A 23,959-nucleotide genomic window follows, 5' to 3' on the forward strand; every position below is an offset into this window, starting at 1 on the left:
CCTCCACCTTGAGTATGCTGTGCTTACTCAGGACCACTTGGATCATGTGACTCCTAAAAGAGCAAAGGAGAAAGTAAATACTCATTTATAACTGGTTGAGCTAAAACTTTCACAACAATAGGATTTATAATTTAGTGTGGTCAATGAAAACTCTAAACACAATGTGAATATAGAGATGGAGACATATTCAGTCTGGATGGGGCTAAACAAGTCTCTGTGTGCTGACTACATTTCTGTGACACGTGCTACTCTCAGACTTATCGCACATACATCTATACTGCACATGCAGTTATGTGCAAGTCATCTGCCTCACCATATATCTTGCTCTGTCTCTCACACACACAAAGGCATCCTGTTTATCATCTCAGCTTTGCACCTGAGGGTCTGCGAAGCACACTATCTCCTTTCACCCTAACAGTTTGAATAACACCTGGGAGTGTAGACTGTATGGAGGTTATGAGTTACAAACCAAACCCCCCGGTGTGTGGGAAGGAAAAAAAGAACTGCTGGGAGCCTAAATGAGAGTGCCTGGGATGGAAAAGGCTGGGAAAAGAGAGGACTAGCACTATTTGCTTTGATTGTTTTATGTTGACTCTACCCTTTAAGTCCACTTAAAGGAAAAGTGAACTATAAAAGATTCTAATTCTCAGTAAAACTCTCAGTTCTGTTGTTTCTGAGAAAAAGTTTTAGTACGTCTCAAGTTGATAGTGCGCTAGAGGCCAGGTATATCATACTCAGACATCATATAAGCTTTTCCCCTGCCCTCTGCAACATCATTGGATACACCAACAAAATGTCTGGAGACTATGTTCTATCATTTCTCTGGCTTGTTGGGTTTCATCTCCGTAAAGCTTCACTTTGTCTCGACCACTGGACAATAGGCTGAATCTGTGAGAACAAAGGCCTTAGAAAGAGAGGTGTAATCAAAGAGAAGGCTGCTGTTTTTTTGTCACGTACTAGGTCACAGTCTGCTTTCTGTGTGTGAGAGACACTTAGATATATGGCGGACAATGACACAATGGCAGTGAACAATGGGCATGGTTACAGTATAAAAGAGGCCTGAGAATTTTCAAGCTTTACTGTATGTCCCGGTATGAGAGCAGTGTATGTGTGAGAGTGTGTGTGCCAGTGTTGTATGGATGCTGGACTTGGACTGTTTTCTTACTTGACTTTTAATAAGGTGAGGCAGCTTTGTACCGAATGGATTATAGTTTGATTATGTATTGATGTCAGTTAGTTGTGGGACTGTGGATTGAGGGCAGAGTACCAAGTGGACTTTAATTAGTGATTAGGGGGATTTAAATGAATCAATTTAAACATGCAACTAGTTAAAAAAAATAACTTTTGTTTATTTCAGAGCAACTGTGAAGATAATTATTAAATGTAAACCACTAAACAATGATAATCTTAGTTGTAGAAGTTCATGTCTTAATGCACACCAAACACTGAGAAGTTTTCTGGAGTGAACGACCTAGATGGCTGTGCCTTTATCAATCCTGTATTATCAAGCACTATAACCAAAAGTTTTACATTCAAGAATTGCTTCTAGACATTTGCTGTGCAGTAATACTTGAACCTTGAACCAACTACACATTTGTCCTGCTGGGATCCTATGAAATAAAACCCCCATTTGTGCAGGAGTGAATACATTTATGCTAGTAAATGATCTTAGATCTAAGATACTTGTACTAGTACATGTACTACTTTTGGTTATTGTGGTGTATAATATAGGATATCTTCAAAGTACACAAGTAGAATTAAATAGAATAAAAAAATTTACCATAAGCCAATGATAACCAAGTCTTTCCTTCCACTTTTTACCAGTTTATAGCCTGTGATACTGACCACCTCTATTTTTTCTTTCTTTTTTGGAAGCTGCTAAAATGAACCTGGCTCCGTCCTGTCACCTCTCACTGCTCCTGCTGCTTGTTGTAAACTTAAAAGGTGAGTAACAATGAGAAATCTTTAGTCACACAGGACTGACTTCATATAACTAAAAGCAACAACATTATTTTATGTCATTGAATAGAGTAAAATTTATTTCAGAAAGTCAGTTAAATGTCTAATCCCCTCTTTGGCTCTTAGGTGTGTATGGGAACAGAATCATCGGGGGTGCAGAGGTAGAACCCTACTCAATCAAGTATCAAGCCTCCCTCCGGTTTATGGAATACCACTTCTGTGGAGGCACCCTCATCCACCCACAGTGGGTGGTGTCTGCTGCCCACTGCTGGAGACCGTAAGTTACTGCAGTTTTACACAGTGAAGGCCAGATTAACTGAATGTCCATGGAGGCATATGCTGCTCAAATCTCTGTATAGAAGAAAACATATTAGAATGATCTGGAACAACTGTGTCATCAGCTATTGATGATGAGCTCTCCTTTCTCCTTTGCTCTTTTAGGAGTCACATGATCCAAGTGGTCCTGAGTGAGCACAGCATACTCAAGGTGGAGGGAGGGCTTCGAAGGAGCATTCAATGTCTTCCGTTAATTGAGGCCACTACCAGTACCAATACTGGGACATTTTGACAATGATACATGCTGCTTAAAGGTAAGGGATGACTCGGGAATATGTCACATGGCTATGTTTGTCACAGATTGTGAATTGATATGGTCCCAGTGATTTTGGGGGCGTGAATTGAACCGATTTAATACATGTAATTATATCTGACTGACAAACTGATAAATCCATTGACCTGCAACGACACATTCTGCAGCTGTGTATGTCATGTTCCACATTTGTGCTGCTTCTCAAGGGACCCTTCACACAGAGTCTCTGTGTGAGTCTTTGAGTCTCTGACAGTGTGTTGTTGAAGAAGCATTTAGATCCTTAAAGGAACACAACAGCATGAAAATAGTCTCTACTCTCTACTATCAGCAAAATGTACTTAAAGTATCAAAGTAATCAGATGCATTTGTAGTGGCTTGCCTATAATGACACAGGTGGGAATTTTCTTTTCATTGACTTCAGTTCCAGTCAGTGAGGATACTGACTCACTGCTTTTTATTGCGCATATTAGGAAATAGAGCTCTATTAACAATTTTGCCCTGAAACACACTACAAATTATCTTACCTATTGAACTGTTGGAGACAGCTATTTAGCCCCTTTATTGAATGATCTGTTTCCATCAGTTCTCGCTTTATTCCTTCTATTATGTTTTATACAGTGTTTTTATGTCATTTTCATGAGTCATCAATCAATAGCGCAGACAGCAAAACAGGTCATTTAGAAGAGCAAATACATTCTTTATTCACATTTTAGAAACTCCATATTTAATGTGAAAAGAAGATGTACAATGGCACGTTCAGTATGAGCTTTTAATGTTGACTCACTGACTAAAGCGTATGCTCTTTGTGGTTCAGTTGGACCGTCCAGTTGTCATCAACTCCAGGGTCGAGCCAGCCACTTTGCCAAACCCAGACTCACCCCCTCTGGCCGGCCTCACCCGGTGCACAGTCAGCGGCTGGGGTGTAACCTGGCTCAACAGCTACAGCCTGTCACCCGTACTGAGGTCTGTGGATGTGGACATCTTTTCCAACTGCTGGTACTACTACTACTTCAGGATCACAGATAACATGGTCTGTGCTGGCTCTCTCTTCGGTGGGAAAGACTCTTGTCAGGTGAGGCACAAAGTCTGTGTTAGTATGTTTGTGTGTGTGTATGTGTGTGTGTGTTTGAGAGGTTGAAACTTCTTTTGGCTCTCATAGGAACCAATAGTCAAATCCCACCAGCCCCACCACTATCATACAAAACACAGGATTTAAACTTGTTGTTACTCTCAAATTGATTGACAGCAAAGAAGAGTTAAAAGTTATGGGTTGGGTGATAATGATCTCATGTTGTGTCACGACAGAGCAAACCCTTTCCCATCATACATAGTCCTTAGAGTAAATATAAAAATATTGATTAGTGGAGCTTAAAAGCTTTTAACATCATCATTTTGCAAGAAAACAAGAACACATTTTCAGTTATGATCAGTTGTTATTTTATCTTATATTAAATGTGTCACATTACCAGAACAACAACTCCCAACTGTTTTTTTTCCATCCTCAGGGTGACTCAGGAGGACCTCTCGTTTGTAACGGTAAATTTGAGGGCATTGTATCTTGGGGCATTGGCTGCGCCTATGCGTACTACCCTGGTGTCTACACCAAAGTCAGAAACTACGTTGGATGGATCAACTGGGTCACCCAGAACAGCTAATGAGACTCCTAATAACAAGCTCCACTGTAGTGAAGATTTGAATGGACCCAAATACCTTATGGGTATTTTTTTGTTGTCTTTTATACAATGCTTTTATATAAACATGATTTTTTATTTACTAAGAAAAATGTATCTGTAACATTCACCCCATGAGTGTGAACTCATTATAGCACACACAGTTACACGTACACAGTGAAGTGACTATTATCTTCATTTAGTGGCCGAGAGAGAAGACTCAGGTTATCATAAAAAAATAAACCAAGTCTGACATACAATATGTATGCAACTAAATGCACTTTACATTGTATAGTTAATCTATATCGTTTATAGTGTTTTCCATAAAAAAACATGGCACACATCCATTTCAGGGATCATTTTGGTCTTTGAAGCCTTTATTTCTCCACTGACTCAGATCTGACTCAGAGATGCTGGACCTAACAATAAAGATACATATTTTCACGATTGTCTCCTCTGTTATTGTTCATCTATCACACACAATAGATAAGGAACAAAATCAATCAGGAGAATAGTTTTCCACTGACTAGTATATTCACACACGTGAGTCGCAGCAACCTGCCTGAACTTCCCTTTAATATCATGTCTGCACCGAATGAATAATGAAAACACCGAAACCGCCTCCTATTGCCTCATGACAGGGTGTTGACATCCTAGCGAGTGATTGGCTGTGACTGCTCCCTCTCCCCCTTCACTGTGTCCCATTCACATTTAAACAGACTCATTCACTGACTCAAAAACACTCTCACAAACCCCAAGAGCAAGTATGGACCAAGTCAAGTTCAGCAGGAAGGTGATGAATATTAAGGACCACAGCTCAGGACACTTGTCCGAGGACATGGTCAAGAAGCTGATCCAACAGTCTCAGGAGGCAAAGAAGCAAGCCTATTGTCCTTACAGCAAATTCAGGGTGGGGGCTGCTCTCCTGACCCCAGATAACTGCGTGTTTACAGGTAAGGTACAAGTGAAACTTTGCCTCTGGATTGTTTGATTGGGGTAAATATTTGACATGAGGGTAAAAATGTAGGTTTAAGATGAACAGGAGTTTATTGAACATCTGCTTTTTTTATCAATAACTGCATACATATCATTTGTTTTTTTCTTATCAAGCTTTTTACTAAAACTAATCAATCAAGTTCTTTGCCAGAAAGTATTGTAAAGCTTCAGCACATTGCAAACAGGGAAGAACTCAGAGCCACAGCATTATGCAACTTGTGTTTGAATCCGTTCTTGCTGCTTTGTTGTTGTTTGAGATAATTGAACGTATGGATGAAGTAACAGAATGTTATTTAAAGCACAAGAAAATTAAACATTACTTGATCTGAGTTTAGTTAGCTACAACATGTTAATAATTACCTGACAGTTCAAATTACAGGACTCGATGAGGAAAGGTTTAATTTTAACACATCGGCCTACAGCAGCCCATCATTAAATCCTCACCAGGATGTTAATCATTCCAAGTGGTTGAACAATAAAAGCACGTTTCTCAGGACCAACAAGACTTAGCTTTTCCATGTGCTATGATGACCTTTTGCCATTGCTTGCATCACTTGGGTCAACCGCGCTGTACACACTGACAGGGATGTCAAATCATTGTCAACAGTAAGGCAAAAACACAACTCTCCTGTTCATGTTGCTGGACTGTACAAAGCTTAGCGAGTCACGTGTCCCTCAACAGAAATGTGTGGGGGGCAAATGTCTGGCAAACAGCTGTGAGTGCAAAGACCCATTGAGTAACTATTCGACCAGGACAGGACAGAAGAAGTGAACAGACAGACCCTTTGATGGTGAAAAGGCCTCTTTTGCTGATGACTAGTACTTGTGTGCCCGGCAGGTTGCAACGTGGAGAATGCGTGTTACAACCTGGGTGTATGTGCCGAAAGGAATGCGATCTCAAGGGCAGTGTCAGAAGGCCACAGAAGTTTCAAAGCTATTGCAATTGCCAGGTAATGTCCCCTATGTGTATATAATGTTTAATGTTTCTTACGAAACGAAAGCATCCAGCCTAACCTTGCACAAGCCCAGAGTCATCATTCCTGTCTTACTAAACCATGAGTCACTACTTGTGCTCAGTTTCCTGCACGTACTCTTTGCACGTCACTAAACCTTACCAAATGGCCTTATTAATTCTCAAACCTGCCCTATGTAACTGTTGGTCAAACGTTCACCAACAGGTGAGGCATTCAAAGGCAAGAAAAAAAAGACAGACATGTCTCTGTCAAGCAGCATTCAACATGCTGCACCTAAATGTAGAGGCTTTTTTAATGGCTTGTGATGATTATGATGCCTATATATATATATATATATATATATATATATATATTAGCCTTGTGAGAAAACTGTATAGAACAGAGCAATGGTAACAGAAATTAAAACATTTATAGTAGAGCAAATAGTTGTTAGTGGGGAACCTACAGTATTATTATTAAGAATGCTACAAGAACTTTGTATTCAACATTAATATTATATTAATGTTATTAATTTCCCCCAGATATAAACTTAATGTTTGTCTAGTCAAGAATACCATGCTTTTGTTTTGTTTACCAAATAAATTTTTCCTCATTCGTTGCAGTGACCTGGATGACCAGTTCATCTCCCCGTGTGGTGGCTGCAGGCAGTTCATGAGAGAGGTAAAATAATCTCTGCTGCTCTACTGTTTTAAGGTTTTCAAGGAGCTTTTAGTTTCCAGTCGGTGATAATTTATTGAGAGAAACATGAAAGAGGATTTAATGTCCCTTTTTTTTGTCATTTCCCTTTACAGTTTGGGCCAAATTGGGATGTGTACCTGTCAAAGCCTGATGGCTCATACCTGCAGATGACTGTGAGCGAGCTGCTGCCAGCCTCCTTCGGCCCTGAAGACCTATCCATGAAGAAAGTGTTTGACATTCCTAATGAGTACTGAGCCTGTACTGTAGTACAAAACACACACAAAGTGTTGGTTCCTTGTACCATATGACATGTACTGTGTATAATGCTGCTGAAAATGTGTATTCATGTTTAGCAGTAGTTCTATTTATGGTAAATATTTGTTCTTGTATCATCTACAGATTGTAAACAATGTCAGGTATTTAAATCTACTCCAAGTACAGTGTAATTTTGTTAATTTTATTTTATTCTATTATTAACATCAAGCTAATTGTTAGCTGGACTATTCATTGTGCCTTAATTAGTGATCAATTTACCTGCATTAAGATATTGAATGTCGCATTTTTGTAGATACAAATATTTTATAGTTTAAAGAAAGCGTAAATTACATAAATACCAAAGCAGGTCAAAGTTATCTGCACATTTTAATAAATAAACTGCTTTAAAAAGAAGTTTCTTTTAATAAGTTACACTTCATCTCTCACAGTTGAATATGAAGTTCAAAGGACATACAAGAAAAAAAAGATTACAAGTTACAGTGTACTGCAATTATTTCTTGTTGAGCAGCAAATTATTTCATTATAGCGTAAAAGGAGGAAACAGGAGATTAAACCTTTGAATTGCCAGTGCAAATTCAACATGTATTAGTCATTTTAGATCTACTTATCCCATGCATTACCGTGTACAGTGGTTTAAGGGCACAGGCTCAAAAAGGGCAATAACATAGTAGGATTTATTGTTTCTCCCTGATTCAGACAACTGATGAGAACAAAATTAGCCCCAAAAAAACAGCAACTGTAAAGACAAAAAAGGCAGATTTCGACATTCTGGGTACAACTTACCTAGAAAGACATCAAATTTAAACAGAATTCAAACTTGGCAGGTGGCATGTTAAATCTAGAGCTCGACCGATATGGGATTTTTAAGTCTGTTACCAATTTTAGAGGGGAACAATTCACCGATTCACTGATAGTAATAGTGAACAGTGAATTTTTCTGTTGGAATGAAAATAGAGCTTTTCTATGAGGATTGTGAATATGACTATGCAATGGTTCTCATTTTTCTTTAAACAAATAACTTTATTGTGCATATTAAAAAATGTAACATAATCACTTCAGAGAGCTGCTTGTTCTCTCTTCTTGTGCTGCCTGCTACAGTACTATAAATCACAGCACACTCTGCTGGTTAAACTGTGCAGTGACACCAATATATTATCTTTTTCTAGATTATATACCAAAAAAATATATGTTGTAATGTTTTCATATTGGCACATATCGGATAACATATACGCCCATACCAATATGATACCGATATGACTGCAATAGGCCAATTGCGGCGATAACATCGGTCGGGCTCTAGTTAAATCCCGTAACTAAACAGCAGCATGACATGGCAACTTGATCTGAGGAGAAAAAACACATCAGCAATCTTTCTTTAAAAGCCGAGTAAAATGTGGATTTATGTGAATAAGTTGATTTTTGCTGCTTACAATTCTGTGAAATTCTCTTTATGCCTAGATTCAAGAAGTCTGCGTCAGATCTCTAATAGCAAACCAAGGTCAATGATCAAGTTCAACTGAAGGCTCCTATAAGTTAAAAAAACAAACACATAATTTATCTATAAATTCAGTGCATCAGGCTCAGTTTCCAAGCCTTTATTCGTATTAACCTGCTTCCAAACAAATCCGATGTGGAGAGAATTCTGCCACACGCTGCCAAAGGTCAAACTCATGACAGAGGGCTGTTAATTGTAGAAAGATGTGTTCAGGTGCAGAGCAAATATTAGAGGTGGTTCAAAGGACTTAAGTAAAGCAAAAAAAGAAAATACGCTTATCTCTTGCTGTATGACTTCACCTAATCAATGTACAGAGACAAGAGTTAAAAGAAGAGGAAGTGAACACAAAGAACTGGAGTTAATCTGTAACTGACACACACACACACACACACACACACACACACACACACAGCTAGCTATTACAGCTAACGTCTGTACCCTGATGCTTATTGGCTGTTTGTGGGTAATAAATAGGGATAACTCCAGCAGCCACATGAGAGCAAATAAAGCAGTTCTGCATGCAATCATAGCTCTGCTTTGTACGCTGCTGTGGCTAACTACTGTGTGTGTGAAGAACAACTGTGTATGTATTTAAGAGCATATCAGGAGAAACTCCATCTGGTTTTTTTTCCCATAGCTTCTCTCCTCTTTCCTTCTTCTGTCTCTGTACAGCAGACATGAAGTGATATCTTACAGCTCAGCCTTATTATGCACATTTTAAAAGTTTTGTGGTAACACACTACTCTAAGCCATCAACTTCCACCTGCTCAACGCCATCTAACAGATAAAATAAGACATTCTGTAAACAGGCTGCAACAGTTTAGTGTGGCAACCTACATGTGTGACATGGATCTTAAATAATAATTTGAGAACTGCAAAACTGCATTCCTAAAGGACTTAATTAGGAGGCAAGACCACAAAGTGTGTCCACTACCATTTGTACCTTTCTTACTTTGACCTCAGCTTTCTGTGGAGGGGTTGTTAGTGCTTTCATTGAGAAAGGGCCATGCAGGGACCCGTAATCTGGGTAGGGTGCCCTCCATTAGCCTCTCCATCCACAGTCCCAGCCTGTCAAGCTTGTGGTGGACTTCTATGCTGGTGGCCCTACTGGAGCCTCGTCTGGGTACGGCCCCATCCTCCCTGGAATGGGACCTGGATCGAGAGTGGGAGCTGGACCTGGACCTGGAACGGGACTTTCTCCTGGTGTCAGAGGAGAATGAGGTCTCGGATGAAGAGTCATTGGGATCGTCCCCCGTGAAGACGGGTCTGAAGAGGCAAAAGTATTTTTTGTGGCCATTGAGGGCCAGGACATGGCCACTGTAGTCTAAAGATTCCTCGTCCTCGTCTGAGTAACCCTCGCTCTGCATAGCATCAGAGGTTGACCGAAGGAGCGATGCCATCCAATGGCGGTGCTTATCAGCGTTGAGGAAGGAGAAGTGGAGGGTCTGAGTCCTGCACAGGCAGAAGGGTTTGGGGTTAATCAGTGGACCAAACATTGGTAAAAAAAAAAGTACGCAATCAGGGCAGCTTAGTGGACAAGATACATATTATAGTACATTATTGTCTTTTACAGTATTGTGCTGTACTGTATTGTACCATGATATTATCATTTATCATTTTTAATTTTATTTAACTAAAATATCAGAAGCCACTAGATATAAAACAAAAGTTTGTCAGAAATGTGGTCATCTATGGTCAGAACTCGCAAGGCCATTTTAGGATGTATTTTTTGATACGTGTGAATAAACTAATACAAACGAATACTATTGGAGACAAAAAAAAATGATCATGCTGAGACTTACCCAGAGAAAGAAAAAACCTCCTTGGCAAATTTCCTGAGCAAGGCAGTCTTGGAGGCGTTGGTGAGCACCAAGACAACATTGATGTGGCCCGGCCTCAGCTTGACCAGGTTGCTGGTGTACGTGATGTCTGTCAGCTCTGTCACTTCCACAAAGTCCTTCTTAGGAGGACGGCTGCATGGTCCAATGAGAAAGACAGAGGGAGGGAAGGAAAAGTGGGTTTTACAGCTACCAATAGCTCTCTCAATGGATATGTGACATGCGAGTATTGTATTTAGACAGAACCCATCCTTTAAGCACCACAGTAGAAGCAGGAGATATTTTCTAGCTTGGGGCAATTTCCTTTGTGAAGAAGCTATGTTAATTATTGCTGTGCTATAATTAATATACCTCACATAACATAAACCTGGTGAAGTGCACACAGCTGCCAAATGTTCTCAAATGTCCACCTCAGTATATCTCTAAATCTGGATTACTGGTAACATAAAGACAATGTGTTGACAACAAACAGTCAGTTAAATTAATTTAAACGTACACACATACAGTGGTTATCAGGACAATATAGGTTTTTATCTCCAGCAGATAAAGTTCAGTCCCTCTATTGATCGTGGAAAAATCCCAGCAACATGTCCACAAACAGTGATGTTTTAAGGTGAAAGTCATATTTGGAGGTTGGCTCAGAATTGAGTTTAAAATATTGTATAGCAGATAGAGCAAAAGTAAAATAAAACTCTGTCACAGCAAAACACTATGCATTAGTCAGTAGAAGATACAGGGACAGTTTTCTGGCAAACCCCTGACACACATCTTTACTTTCTATTTATGGCAGTTTGGGCAGTATATGTCTGTGAAAATATGAATTCACTATACTACTGAGTTTAGTTTAGTTTAATTATTAATGATTAGAGTTCTTGTGGGGCTACGGGGATGCTTTGACAACTCAAGGACATGTTTGAGTTTGAACAAACCCACAAAGCCCCCATGGTCCTGCCGGTTGGATAAACAGCCATTCAACTGCAAAATAAGTTGTCAACAATCATCATTCAAGCAGCCTGTGTAATAATTAAAATACACTGCTTTTTGGTGACTTTCCAGTTTTCTGCTGTTGTGCTTCATATTGTGTATTCACTTCATTTCCCTCCATTACCTTGAGGTACTAGCTCTACTTGAAGCGTCGTCCTCAGATTGCGGTTGCTCCTTTGGCTTTGGTTTCTGGGGTTTGCTCTCACCTGGCTCACTGGAAATACACCACAGAAGGAAAATCATGCAGTGTGGACAAACAATTGCTCTGATTCCTTTGGGGCAGAGCCTGTATTTGACTCGACTAGACTCAAAACCAGGAATAATTGTGTAGAATTAGAAGACAAATGAGATAAACAAATGCTAAATAACACATTTCTACTGTAGATCTAGTCAGTATCATTAAGAATAAGACATTTTAAATTTAAGTCACTTCAAGTCACTGATGGTTGGGTATATGATTAAAATGTCTCAGACTGAAACAGGGTCGTGTCTCTCTCACCTGAAGGCCTGAATGATAACGGTGCCAAAAAGAATGAAGAGAGCTGAGAAGATCAGTGACAGGATGGGCATCATCTCTCGCCTTGATGACAGAAAAGTGTTCTTATTGAAACATGTAGGAGAAAATACACGCCAGACCATATCAAACAATAACAGCTTCCATGTAACCGCTGTGTGTGGTTACATTTTCGAGAGGGTGCATCGTGGCTAAGATGTGACACTCAATGCATCCCCCACCCATCAGGTAATTCTGGCAACATCTTGATGCCGCAGCATGATTCAGCTTCTCACGTATTTCCTGCCTTTCTCTTTGTTGCACAATTGGACATTCTGGGTGAGTGTTGTCTTACCAGTTTGAGTAGAGAAGGTCATCATATATTTGAAGAATGTAATCATAGGCAGCATTCATCCACTGAATAATGAACATCTGATAGAAAAGAAAACAATGACATTAATCCAAAAATTGTTCCAGTGAAAATTTCCCATCAGTCAGTGCGGCCCCCAGCGCAGTGGCCTCAAGGCGACTGTGTGTCTGCGGTGTCTTACCGGGGCCATCTCGTTGTTGAGTTCTGGCAGGGTGGCGTCTGAGCTCAGATAGGTGGGGTCTTTCTGAAGGAGCTCTAGCTGTTCGTGGAGGCGGTATTTATCTTCTTCACTGCCGTTCCAGCCACCGCTCACAGAGCGGTATAGGGCCTTGCCAGCCTGGCTCCGCCTCTCAAGAATCACCACCTGTAAGCAGTGTTATAAAGCACTTTTACTGTAAAGTGAGGCTATGCAGAGTCTCAGGATGCACATATCGGTAATCTGACACATATCAAATTCGGTACGTTCTGGAAACAATCTGGACATTGTGGTTACAAAAGGCACATTGTCCTCGATGTTAGATTGAAATCAGATGGCTTCATTTGTACAACATACATTTGATTGTAGGAGCATGTTATTTAGTTAGTGTATTGATGCATGTGTGTGGACTATGCATGTGGTTCTGACACTGACCTGAGGTGAGGCTGCAGCCTGATTATGGAGCAGTGCCTGACAGAGAGGCTGCTGCTGACGCTGGTAGACGTACGCAAACCGCAGCACCTCTTTTCTGTTAGCTGTTGCGAAGTCCAGGAAGGCCTTATTGCCTGGGAGAAAAGCTTGGTCCTCCCCTGTTATCAGCAGTACACAGTACCTGCAAACCATTTACAGTCTAGTCACCTGCTACAGTGGCATAAATGCACAACATTTCAGTTCACAGTGTCAACCACCTGTCCAACTTTGCTGCTTGAATTTCATTTTCCTACACTTATCATATGAAAAGTCAAATTTAGCCTTGGCTAAGTTTAGTCATTTCTTTTCTTTCTTCAAGGAAGATGCCTCTTTTGAACAAGAGGTAAATTCAAGTGAGTGATATTAAGTGCTGCAGCAGGACCATTTGCTCAGAAAATGTCTTACTTCCTCCGTCTGTGGAACTGCTTGACAGGACACAGCTCATCGAAAAGCTGCTGGTTGACCAGGCGTGGCACCTGCAGGAACTTGTTGTTGGAGACAAACTCATCCATGATCTGTCGCTTCATCCCTCTGGCCTGAAAGAGTGGGTGAGAAATTTTGCAAAATGACAAAAATCGCAACTGGGAAAACAAGCAGATTCATTCATTTAACAATTAATTATTACAAATGAATTAGACTTCACGTTTTAGGCTACAAAACATCCAGTTTAAAACTAGCCAGTATGTTTTGATATAGCAGGAGAGGATGCTTTATTACTATTAAACGAGGGAAGTGATGGTTCAGGATTTACCTGGATGATGTCAACAGGCTTCTCTGTATCCTCCTTAAACAGCAGCATGGTGGGGGCGTATGTGTTTATGTTAAACTGCCTCAGTAGCCGAGTGTTGTGTGTGTCACCCTGGTCCACGTAGCCGAAGCGCACATAGTCTCTGAAGGCAAATGCTGTTAACTGGAGAGAGGGAGTGGGAAGATGAGATCCTCAATAATAAACACAGTAAACTCAGTAAGAGAAGAAGGGGTAAAAAAAACAAAACAGTAGAGGTCAAGGCTGACTGATGAAACTTTGTTCCCATCTGTTCCTTTGGCATTAAATTCAAACAATGTTGCCAGTGCATTTGACTGCATTTGTTAGGTTAAATAAGACAATGTTATGTAACAAAGGAGGAAATATTAATGCTTTACATTAGTAACCTAAAACATTATTTCAAGCAGAATGAGCTGCACACACAGATGCATCTGTAGTTGCTGTTGGGGTTTAATCTATCTGCTCCCTATTGGTGTAATTGGTGGAAAGTGCACCAGATTTCAGAATACTAACCGGCTTGAAGTGCTGGAGTAGCTCTCTCTATTTTTCACTATAACATTTAGTAGCACTTGTGTGTGCTGTGTGCGTGTGTGTATACAGTACACATTGCTTACTTTATAGAGCAGGGGAACAACAGGGACCTGGTCAAACAAGAGAACGCTGGGCTTATTTTCCGCATGCCAGCTATCCAGAAAACCCAGGTAGTTGTCATCTGTGATCTGGAGAAACAACGGCAATTAGTTCAAAAACTTTATGTAAAAAAAATATATATATATTGTCTATATCTTACTTAAAGTTCTTTGACAATAGCACACATGTAGTGTATTATTGTTTGTTGCATTTACCTTTTCCACCAGTTTCTGGGGCAGCAGGTCTTCAATGAACTGTCGCAGGTGCTCCCGTACCACAGCCTGATTGAAGAAGGTCACCCTGCCATTCACCAGTCCGATGATGGAGGGAACGCGGTGAGCTCCCAGCTGGTTGGCCAGGCGACGCTCATAACCCAGGTCCACAATGCCAATGCCAACACCTGGTATAACAGTAAAAAATAGACTGCTATTATATCTGATACAGTAGAACAACACACAAGTGTTCTTGCAATGAAAGAAAACTTAAAACAAACTTTATAAAGTGTTACTAAAACCAGTACATGCAAACTCAGTGAGCAAAATCACAATTGATGCTGCAGCTCCAGTCGAAGAGATACTAAAAGATTTGAAGAGAAGCCACTCAAACACTGGACTTTTACTCCAGCCTTTGAAATTAGTGAGAAACTGCCTAATGGACGGGGTTCATAAAAGATGCATACTGCATCTGTTTTAGTGTCTCAGAATCCTATGAATATATACCACTGTATACCACAGCGACAGAGAAAACAAGTCAAAGCTGATTTTGACCAGAAAGAAAAGCTGACTTACTTTGATTTTTAACTTTTCACTTTTATAATGCATACAATGTGCAGTGTTTTTGACATTGTCATAGAGGTGCTCATTCAATCATGTTTAGGCATTGAGGTCATAGTTACTGGTGGTGTTATACTGGACTGCCTAGTCTAGTACAACACCACTACTAACTATGATATCAGTAATAAACATATAAACAAATTAATTGACACTATTCCGACAATGTTACGAGAAATTTAACATTATCAGTTTTTAATAGATTTTATAGCAGAGCTGTTGTATTGGATTGCAATGAATGACTGAAGATGAAAACAGCGCTAAATTTTGAATATGAACACTGGACTTTCCCTTGATAGGTGGCCAGAAACACAACTACAAATGACTGCTATTGTCTGCTGGTTGTGTAAATAGCTGCAACTGTTTGCTCACATGTTAGCCATAACTACTTTATGAGGCCATAGTATGTCAGAAGTGTTATTCTTATTGTCGTTATTGATAAATTGAAAAATTATTACAGGAAATGAAAAACTTAAAATTACATTTCAGCAATCTCATAGTTTCTCGATTACGATTCTCAAGTATTTGCATTTGAAATTTCGTAGTATTTTAATAGTATTCAGTTTTTTTTTTTAATCAATGTATTTCATTTCAAAATGTACATTTGAAATGTACCACCATAGTTTGAGAACCAGAGAACAACAATCATTTTCTGTAACAGTGTTTTTCTTAAAACACATCAAGCAAAGCCAGAGATAACTTTATGTACTGAGCTCACCTCAGGTTACATCCCGTTAAAATCTTTTAACATCCATTTTCATCCATACTGAATAAAAATACCACCGGTTATGACTGCTTAGTGTAGTAAAGAGCAATGGGTTTTGTAAAGGATATTCGTACAGAGTCGGCCACCTAGTTATTACAGCTTACGCATGAGACTACACGTCTATAGGACACTGGGAACTGTACGTCTAAATAGTAGAATTAACTCAACAACTTTAAATTCATCTCCAGCGCCAGACTATAAAGCCCTTAGCCTTACCCTTTGTAGCAGGAAACTAAGAGGAACAAATAAACCCTGCTGGATAATTATAGAAATGGCTGGCTCTCTGTAAAGCATCTTAACACTTAGAATTACATTTGTCCTAATGGCCTGGAACTGAGTAAACATCCTCTCTATGTTATGATGCTTTTAGGAAAACCAACCCTGATCCTCAGAGTGTGGGGGGACGGGACTGATGGGGCTGACGGGAGTCTGGTGACAGCAGACTTACCCAGCGGCTCCAGCTCCTGCACCGTCTCCTTCCACACAGGCTCAATGTGGATGCATGCAAAGCACCACTCGGAGGTCGCTTTGATTAGGTACGGCCTCTTGTGGCTGTCTGGAAGGATATCGCTGTTAAACTGTGCGTGGTGAAGCAGGTACTTGCTGTCCGCAAAGTCCCTGGACCTGGAGGAGAGTCAGAAGCAAGTCAGTGAGGCTTTTTTTAGACATATCCCACAGGGTGCTGTCGGGGCACGACCTGAGAGACAACTGTCTAAAACTCTGATTTGTTCACTCATTCTAAATCTTGGTGCTCATGCTCAGTAGAGGTAGAGCTCCTTCTCTGAAACAACTTATTAAAAAGGACAGTTTCACTACTTCATTTCTGAGGACGTGCACAACCAGCGGCCCAGACGGACGCAGGACACACAACAGCCATCATGTGACATGCGCATAGTTAAAAGAGTAAATGTACATTTCTGGCCTAACAAGGACCTAACAACAACATATTTCTCCATTTAGTAATAATGATAAGCTCTTAAAAGTCATAAGGCTGAAGGCCGAGTGCATCAAGTCTGCTACTAATAATTATACAGTTAGCGGAGCTCAATTTAATGTCTTTAAATTGCTTTTTTGGCAAAAACCTCAAAAGGGTATTTCATTCACAATGGCATGAAATTAGGTATCAAGCATTTTATGCATTTAATCCATTTGTCATCGGTTTTCTGTTGATTGATTAGCTCTATTATTTCCACACTACATTACTTTGTCATACAAGTTTACTAAACAACAATAACTGCTTGCAACTAAGACTCTTGGGCATAGGATGACAGTAGTTCTGTTTAATGCTCATCAATAACCAAAAGCAAACACAAGGAGGAGTCCAACATACACCACTTAGCCCAGTATGGATTGGAAACAGCAGCATGCTGGGAAATAAATATTGATGAAGTTACGGGAAGTTGCAGAGAGAAATATTCTGTCAGAAGAGAAAGAGGAGGAGACCTGTTCTCCTATCAAACACAATATGATCCAAAGTATGCTGGCACTTGGCTTTTGACAGTGACACCTACTAGATAATAAATGAACATGGAGTACCTGGGGAAATGGAAAAAGGACTCATCAAAGTAGAAGCTGTTGTGGAAGCCGCGGAAGCCATGATGCTGGGACTGGCCGAAGGGCTGGTTTTCATCCATCTGCCCGTAACGGTCAAAGTTGGACCTTCGCTCCTCATTAGAGAGAATCTGTGAGAGGTAAGATCAACGTTGTAATTACTGCAGACCATGATACAGAAAGTGAAACAGACTGCTGAAACATAAAAACATAATGCCAGTCAGAGGTGTCAGCTGTAACAGTGCATGCATGCTCACCCACCTCATATGACTTAGAAACCTTGATGAACATGTCCTCAGCTTTAGGGTCCTTGTTCTTGTCTGGATGCCTAAAGAAAATAAAACATAGCCAATACACCATAATTGTACCCCACTGCTGGGTCACACAGGGTTAAACACGTCTAACAAACACCGGCTCAGGTGTCAAATGTCCACTGCTGTCTGAACAGGGCTGGTACAGCCGAGATGTGATTGTAGGGGACCTGGTGTCAGTCACTCACCATTCTTTGGCAAGGGTCTTGTATGCCTTTTTGATTTCTGTTTGACTCGCACTCCTGCTCACGCCCAGGATTCTGTACGGGTCATACTCAGAAGCTGTTTTCACCAAGTGCACAGTCAATAATAGCAGAAAGATGGCGAGCAAAGCCGGACATGTCCGAGGATGTCGGCTGGCTCTCCTAGCCGTCATAGCTCGCCACTGTCCTCGTCCCAACGTTGACGTCAATTAGCTACCGAGCCGCCCGGTGAAGTGTCGTTAATACAAAGCTACTGTCTAACGGGAGGACGTGTCAAACTAAGAGCTTACATGACCCGGTGCGCTGACTTATTGGATGTTAAGCTCAAACGACATTTTGTCTAGTTTACTACGATGAGGCCATTATTTTTTTTTCTCCCAGTAAATGCAAATCGTCAGTGTCATGTCCGCAATGGAAGGTTGGGCTTCCGGTTGCAGTTTTTCAAAATAAAACACTGCAGAACCACGTTTACAGCATGTATACTGTCAGTGGTTCACACTGCTGGGTTTAAGTTAAGGGTTTTAGTGCTCAAGTCGGATTTGTTGCTCAGATCTGATGTTTGTTTGTTTTGGGTTTTTTTGTTTGGCTGACAAATGTGGATCTAGAGTGAAAAATGAGACCTGTATCTGATTTGTATCACATATAAAAGTGGCCCAAATCAGAATTGAAAATCAGATTTGTGCCGTTCACACTGTCAGGACAAAAACAGATCTGATGCTGCATTCACATCATGGATTCAGGCACCTTCCTCACAGCACGGGAAAACAAACAAACCGTCCAACATACTGAATAAACACATGAAATAAAATAATGTTATGAGGCCCTGTGAACCGTCCTGTTCTTGTACAATTCTTGAATTGTTATTTAATCTGTTCATTGATAAATAAAACTCTGATGCATTAGTTGATTCACCTTGGCTGGGTTGTTATTATCCTTTTTGAGTTAGATAACTGCAACACTCATTTGAAACAAAGGTACATCCGGTCACTAGTTATGTCTGCAAACTTGACGCTGCATCACTCGATACTGGCGTCAACGCGCATGCGCCAAGCAGCAGCAGCTGTCTTCAAACTGCTCTCTTCTCTTTCATTGTCCTTTTTTCAGCTGATTTCTGATTACAGTTGCCATATTTAACAAAGACAACGTTTTCGCTGCACTGTTATTTTTTTTTTTAAATGAATGCAACTGTGATTCTGTATTGCAAAAAAGTCCAAAAAGTTAAGCTAAGAGTTTGTTTATTTTTGTGCAGCTTGTATGTCATTTGTTCCAATTAGAGCAACAATTATAGAAAGAAAAACTAAACATTTGTCCATATGAGTGTTTATTTTGTGGTGTTTTTAATATTCCCTTTTTTCGGGGGCTTCACTTCCGTTTCCTCGTCGTCACGGCCACACAGAACTGATTTTGGTTTACACTACGAGACAAATAATGAACACATCGGTACCGGGCTCAACTCACCCAGCGGACGATTTAAGCTGCTTATAGTAACCTGTCTGACCGACGCCGCTGGACTTAGTGGTTCCAATCTCCCGTTTAGAGCAATATGAGCAACTTGTGTGTGTTTGCATTGACTGCAGTGAGCCTACAAAGTGCGCAGAGGGTCTTATCTCGGTAGCTAGCGTTAGCTCTGCAAAGCTGCTCTCTGTGGCCCGCCCTGGCTGTATCTATCACCGGACAGGTACTTTTCGGTAAGCTAAGGTAACTAACACATACTTCTAATTATTCATGCTTACAACATTGATGTGACACATGCATACAGGCTACAGTTCTACTACTAAGTTTAGCAAGCAGGTGGTGCTAAACAATCCTGGCTGTGCAGCTGAGGCGATGGTTACTTGCTCGATAGCTGCAGTTATCCGAGGCAAAATATGGCATCCTAATGCAAAAAATGGTAACCTCAGTACCAAACTTTAAAACCCAGGGATTGAATGTACACAGGCTGACACTGAACGACACATTGGCCATCCTTTCTGATGCTCGTACGTGTTTGTTTACATCTGCCATGTCTGCAAACACAGCCGTAAAATAGCAAATAATCAGTGCTGTGTGATTAATAACTGCATCTTCAGTTAGACATATATTTAAATTATACAATGAGAAACACAAATAAGTCTTTTATAAGTCAAACAGTTTGCTTTTGCTTCTCAGTTTTCTGATGATTGCTTGCAGAAATGTATGGCTGCAAACTATAATTTGGGTGTTTTGATGATTGACCTGATATTTATATTTACATTAATACTAACAATCATTTGTGTTTTCACCCCAGACTCAGCACCATGAATCTCTTGCGTCTCGTGTGCCGCCACAAGACGGCGCTGGTCATCGGTACTGTGTGCAGCTTTGCTGTAGTTCTGGTCTTCTTGGCCAAATGTACCTCAGAAACCCTGAAACAGGGCCACCAGGATCCTCCTGGCCTAGCCCCTCATGCCAATGCTTTGCAGCCCCGTCCAGAGCAGCCTAATGCCCCCTCCACATCCAAAGACTCCTCAGCATTCCTTGTGGTCCTCATCACAACCGGACCTAAGTACACAGAGCGGAGGAGTATCATCCGCAGCACGTGGCTGGCCAAGCGGGACTCTGATGTTCGGGCCATGTTTGTGGTGGGAACTCAGGGACTTCCCAATGAGGACCTTCAGAATCTTAACACCGAGCAAGGGCGGCACAAGGACTTGCTCTTGCTGCCTGACTTGCGAGATTCTTACGAGAACTTAACTCTGAAGCTGTTGCACATGTACTCCTGGCTGGACCAGAATGTGGAGTTCAAGTTTGTCTTCAAAGCAGATGATGACACATTTGCTCGCTTGGACCTCCTGAAGGAGGAACTGAAGGGGAAAGAGCCTAATCGGTTGTACTGGGGCTTCTTCTCAGGGAGGGGGCGAGTGAAAACAGCGGGGAAGTGGCGAGAAAGCTCTTGGGAGCTTTGTGACTACTACCTGCCCTATGCACTGGGTGGCGGATACATCCTCTCAGCTGACCTGGTGCATTATGTGCATCTTAACGCAGGGTACTTCAAGACGTGGCAGAGTGAGGATGTGTCACTGGGTGCCTGGCTGGCACCAGTGGATGTTCGGCGGACACATGACCCACGCTTTGACACAGAGTACAAATCGCGTGGTTGCAACAACAAATACCTGGTGACACATAAGCAGAGCTTGGAGGACATGTTGGAAAAACACCAGACTCTGCAGCGTGATGGCAGGCTCTGCAAGGAGGAAGTCAAGCTGCGATTATCGTATGTGTATGACTGGAGTGTGCCACCCTCACAGTGCTGCCAAAGGAAGGATGGCATTCCTTAATTTTTGTCCTTTTTACAAGGCTGAAGTTGGCTTCTGATTTGTATTATTTGAGTTGGGAAAAGATTAAGACATAATGTTTTTTAACCAATTCTCCATTGTTACACTATTTAAAGTTGTGTGACGGGTCCCAGATATCATAAAAAATGCCTTAATCCTGTTTAAAAAAACTATTTTCAGATTCAGAGAACCATTATTCTCATGCCGATAACAAAAAAAGGGTGATTTCAATGTTTTTTCGTCATGTAGACCGTGCAAGAGCAGGTTAAAAAAACACTATAGGGAACTTTTAGAGTTTTCATGTTCATTAAGTATAGGTTTGACAAATTTAGGCATGGTGGTTTTTGAGCTAGATCTGGTCTAATGTTGTCTAGATGGAGGAAAAGTAATGACATTACCTCTTTTTCAGTTTTCACAAACCTAATAAAGGTTTACCAAATCCGTTTGATGTGGTCTGGATGAAGAACAAGTAATTGAATCACACATTTTTTCTGTTTTTGGAAACAGAACTTTAAGTGGAGTAACAACAGAGAATTCACTCAAAATCCATATCCCATAACTCTTAAGTAGGAAGCTAACTTCAGCCTAGTGTCCTTTTTGACTTGTAAACTCCTTTGGCCTTGTTATTTGGACCCATGCTTATGTCAGTGCTCTCCTTACCTACAGTTTACCACTCTGGTGGCCTACTTCTCTCCTCTGTCAGTGCTTCTTCTGCTGTACCTTTTGCTTAATATTTTCCAGCACTATGAGATATGTTTAAGGTTATTTCAGTGTAGTAGATAGTACAGTGAAACACAGATGGGAGATTCTTATCCTGCCATGATGTCTACATTTTTTGTGAAAGCAAATTGTTTTGTATTTTATTTATTGTTAATTTATTCTGCAGCAAACACAACACACTGATATTGAGCTGGGACAGAAGCACAGTGGCTGTGGTTGCTGTTTGTGAGTAGAGTTTGTATTTATAAATTTGTTGGGGGGGGGGGTCATATATATATATATATAATTCACAGAATTAATGGACAAGAAATGTTAACTTTTTAAATGTAAAACCTTTGTTTACTGCTAATGGTACACAAAGTGTCATGTGTTTTGGAGGTACAAAGAATGTAAGAGAAAATGGTTTAATGTGCTTTATTCAGCAGGCCTTCTTATTCCTGAAACAGTCTAAAATTTAAAGGTTCTATATATAACTTTCAGAAAACTGTTGTTAATAGTGACACCAGTGGCTGTTAAGGAAACTGCAGTCAACAACATGTTGCTCGCATTAGCACTCTGTACACAGTCCGGGCACAAGCTAGCATCATCCTAGCCGTCGGCCAAAGGGGACATACCGTACACAAGACTGAACACTGGAAAATACAGTTACAGTCATATTTAGAATAACATTACAGTCTGCAATGTTGCAGTATTTTTTTGGACCATTGACTTCATGCTACTAACCAGCTTGCTGTTTACAAATCCCATCAGCCAACATCATGAAGCAACCAATGCCAGACACACAACACGCAGCCAAGCCACAGCCAGCCGGCCAACCCCAGCTTAGCTCAGGCTACATTTAGCTAGCTGGATGCCCCTGCCTCCAGCAATCGTTTGTTTTGTTTCCGTTACATAATTTATTGTTGGCTAAAATCAACACAGTTTGTCATACTACATAAGTTAGTATCATGGATCATGTTAGCTGGGAAAAAATTTTGCAAGCTAACGTTAGCCAACTGACATATCAACTCATCTCACGTTAGCGAGCGAGCAAGCTAAGGTTAGCCAGCTAGCTGAATAACGTTATCCGGCGCTGGCTGCCCCCGCAGTGACAGCCGGCAAAGTAACCTACAAACGTAAAGGTAGCCAGATCACCACCTTAATTAATACTATAATAATAATATGTAAAATGCTTCAGAGATTTACGTATGGAACCTTTAAAGTTTAAGTCAGTACATTTACTGTTCATGGATATCAAGTTATTTGTGAATGTTTGTTTGCAGATTCAGACTGAAAAACTTGATATAGACTACCAGCTGGCACTTTTTTTTTTAAATAGAAATATCATTTTAAAGTCCATGAGTATTCAATGATGTGATGTCAGTAGCTGTGTCCCAAAACTTGTGAAATGTGTACAGCGTTGATTTAAAGGGTACGATATGTTGGAGCACAAACAGATGAGGAGTGCTGCAAAAAGAGCCACATCCAAGTTCATTTTAATGACCGCTGTTACGTTTTTATGAACAATGACATGATTATTTTTCACTGTTGTCACTAGCAGAACACAACTTAAGTTTCAGTGTTCGTTTTTACGTACATGGTCAGCCTCCCTGGATGTTTTATTAAAAACTTTCAATGTATTTTTGTCATTTATATTCTTATATAGTCATTGTATAAAAGGATGTGTCATAGTTGAATGCAAACATGTTGTAAAAGTCTCTACAAAAGGCAGAACTGCTACCAAGAAGACTTGATAAATGATTTTTAAACAAAACTTAATATAGCCATTAACAAATGGTTCTAACGTAAAAACACGCTTTTTTGGCTTGATGGCTTAAACTTCAAACTTCAAAATTTTAACTCAATATTATCAATAAATTGATCCATTATGCTTAAACATTACTCTCAAAATAAATCAGTT

The 23,959-nt window shown here is 40.4% G+C and overlaps 3 protein-coding genes and 1 pseudogene across 4 annotated transcripts; 3 read left to right on the forward strand and 1 right to left on the reverse strand.

Moving 5' to 3' along the window:
- The first annotated feature begins 1,883 nt into the window (after window positions 1–1,883).
- On the forward strand, window positions 1,884–4,410 carry LOC118327857 (annotated as a pseudogene).
- Window positions 4,411–4,979: 569 nt separating this feature from the next.
- Window positions 4,980–7,120, forward strand: cdab (cytidine deaminase b). Its single transcript, XM_035661347.1, has 4 exons — window positions 4,980–5,171; window positions 6,053–6,164; window positions 6,791–6,848; window positions 6,980–7,120. The coding sequence occupies exons 1-4, from the start codon at window positions 4,985–4,987 to the stop codon at window positions 7,118–7,120; spliced, it is 498 nt and encodes a 165-aa protein (XP_035517240.1). The 5' UTR covers window positions 4,980–4,984.
- Window positions 7,121–7,489: 369 nt separating this feature from the next.
- On the reverse strand, window positions 7,490–18,461 carry dnajc16l (DnaJ (Hsp40) homolog, subfamily C, member 16 like). Its single transcript, XM_035661344.1, has 15 exons — window positions 18,032–18,461; window positions 17,794–17,860; window positions 17,518–17,663; window positions 16,430–16,605; window positions 14,601–14,785; window positions 14,370–14,474; window positions 13,741–13,899; window positions 13,395–13,525; window positions 12,954–13,131; window positions 12,504–12,686; window positions 12,308–12,384; window positions 11,959–12,039; window positions 11,584–11,673; window positions 10,440–10,610; window positions 7,490–10,089 (listed from the first exon to the last, which is right to left on the reverse strand). The coding sequence occupies exons 1-15, from the start codon at window positions 18,217–18,219 to the stop codon at window positions 9,597–9,599; spliced, it is 2,430 nt and encodes an 809-aa protein (XP_035517237.1). The 5' UTR covers window positions 18,220–18,461; the 3' UTR covers window positions 7,490–9,596.
- Window positions 18,462–19,171: 710 nt separating this feature from the next.
- Window positions 19,172–23,678, forward strand: b3galt6 (UDP-Gal:betaGal beta 1,3-galactosyltransferase polypeptide 6). 2 transcript variants are annotated; one of them, XM_035661346.1, is made up of 2 exons: window positions 19,172–19,734; window positions 20,313–23,678. In XM_035661346.1, the coding sequence occupies exon 2, from the start codon at window positions 20,323–20,325 to the stop codon at window positions 21,340–21,342; it is 1,020 nt and encodes a 339-aa protein (XP_035517239.1). In that variant the 5' UTR covers window positions 19,172–19,734; window positions 20,313–20,322; the 3' UTR covers window positions 21,343–23,678. The 2 variants fall into 2 exon arrangements, with proteins under 2 accessions (XP_035517239.1, XP_035517238.1); XM_035661345.1 differs by having other exon boundaries at window positions 19,178–19,744.
- The last annotated feature ends 281 nt before the right edge of the window (window positions 23,679–23,959 follow it).

The sequence above is a fragment of the Morone saxatilis genome, unplaced genomic scaffold (assembly GCF_004916995.1).
Source record: "Morone saxatilis isolate NCDOM2014 unplaced genomic scaffold, NCSU_SB_2.0 Contig18, whole genome shotgun sequence".
In the NCBI taxonomy this organism is placed as follows: Eukaryota; Metazoa; Chordata; class Actinopteri; family Moronidae; genus Morone; species Morone saxatilis.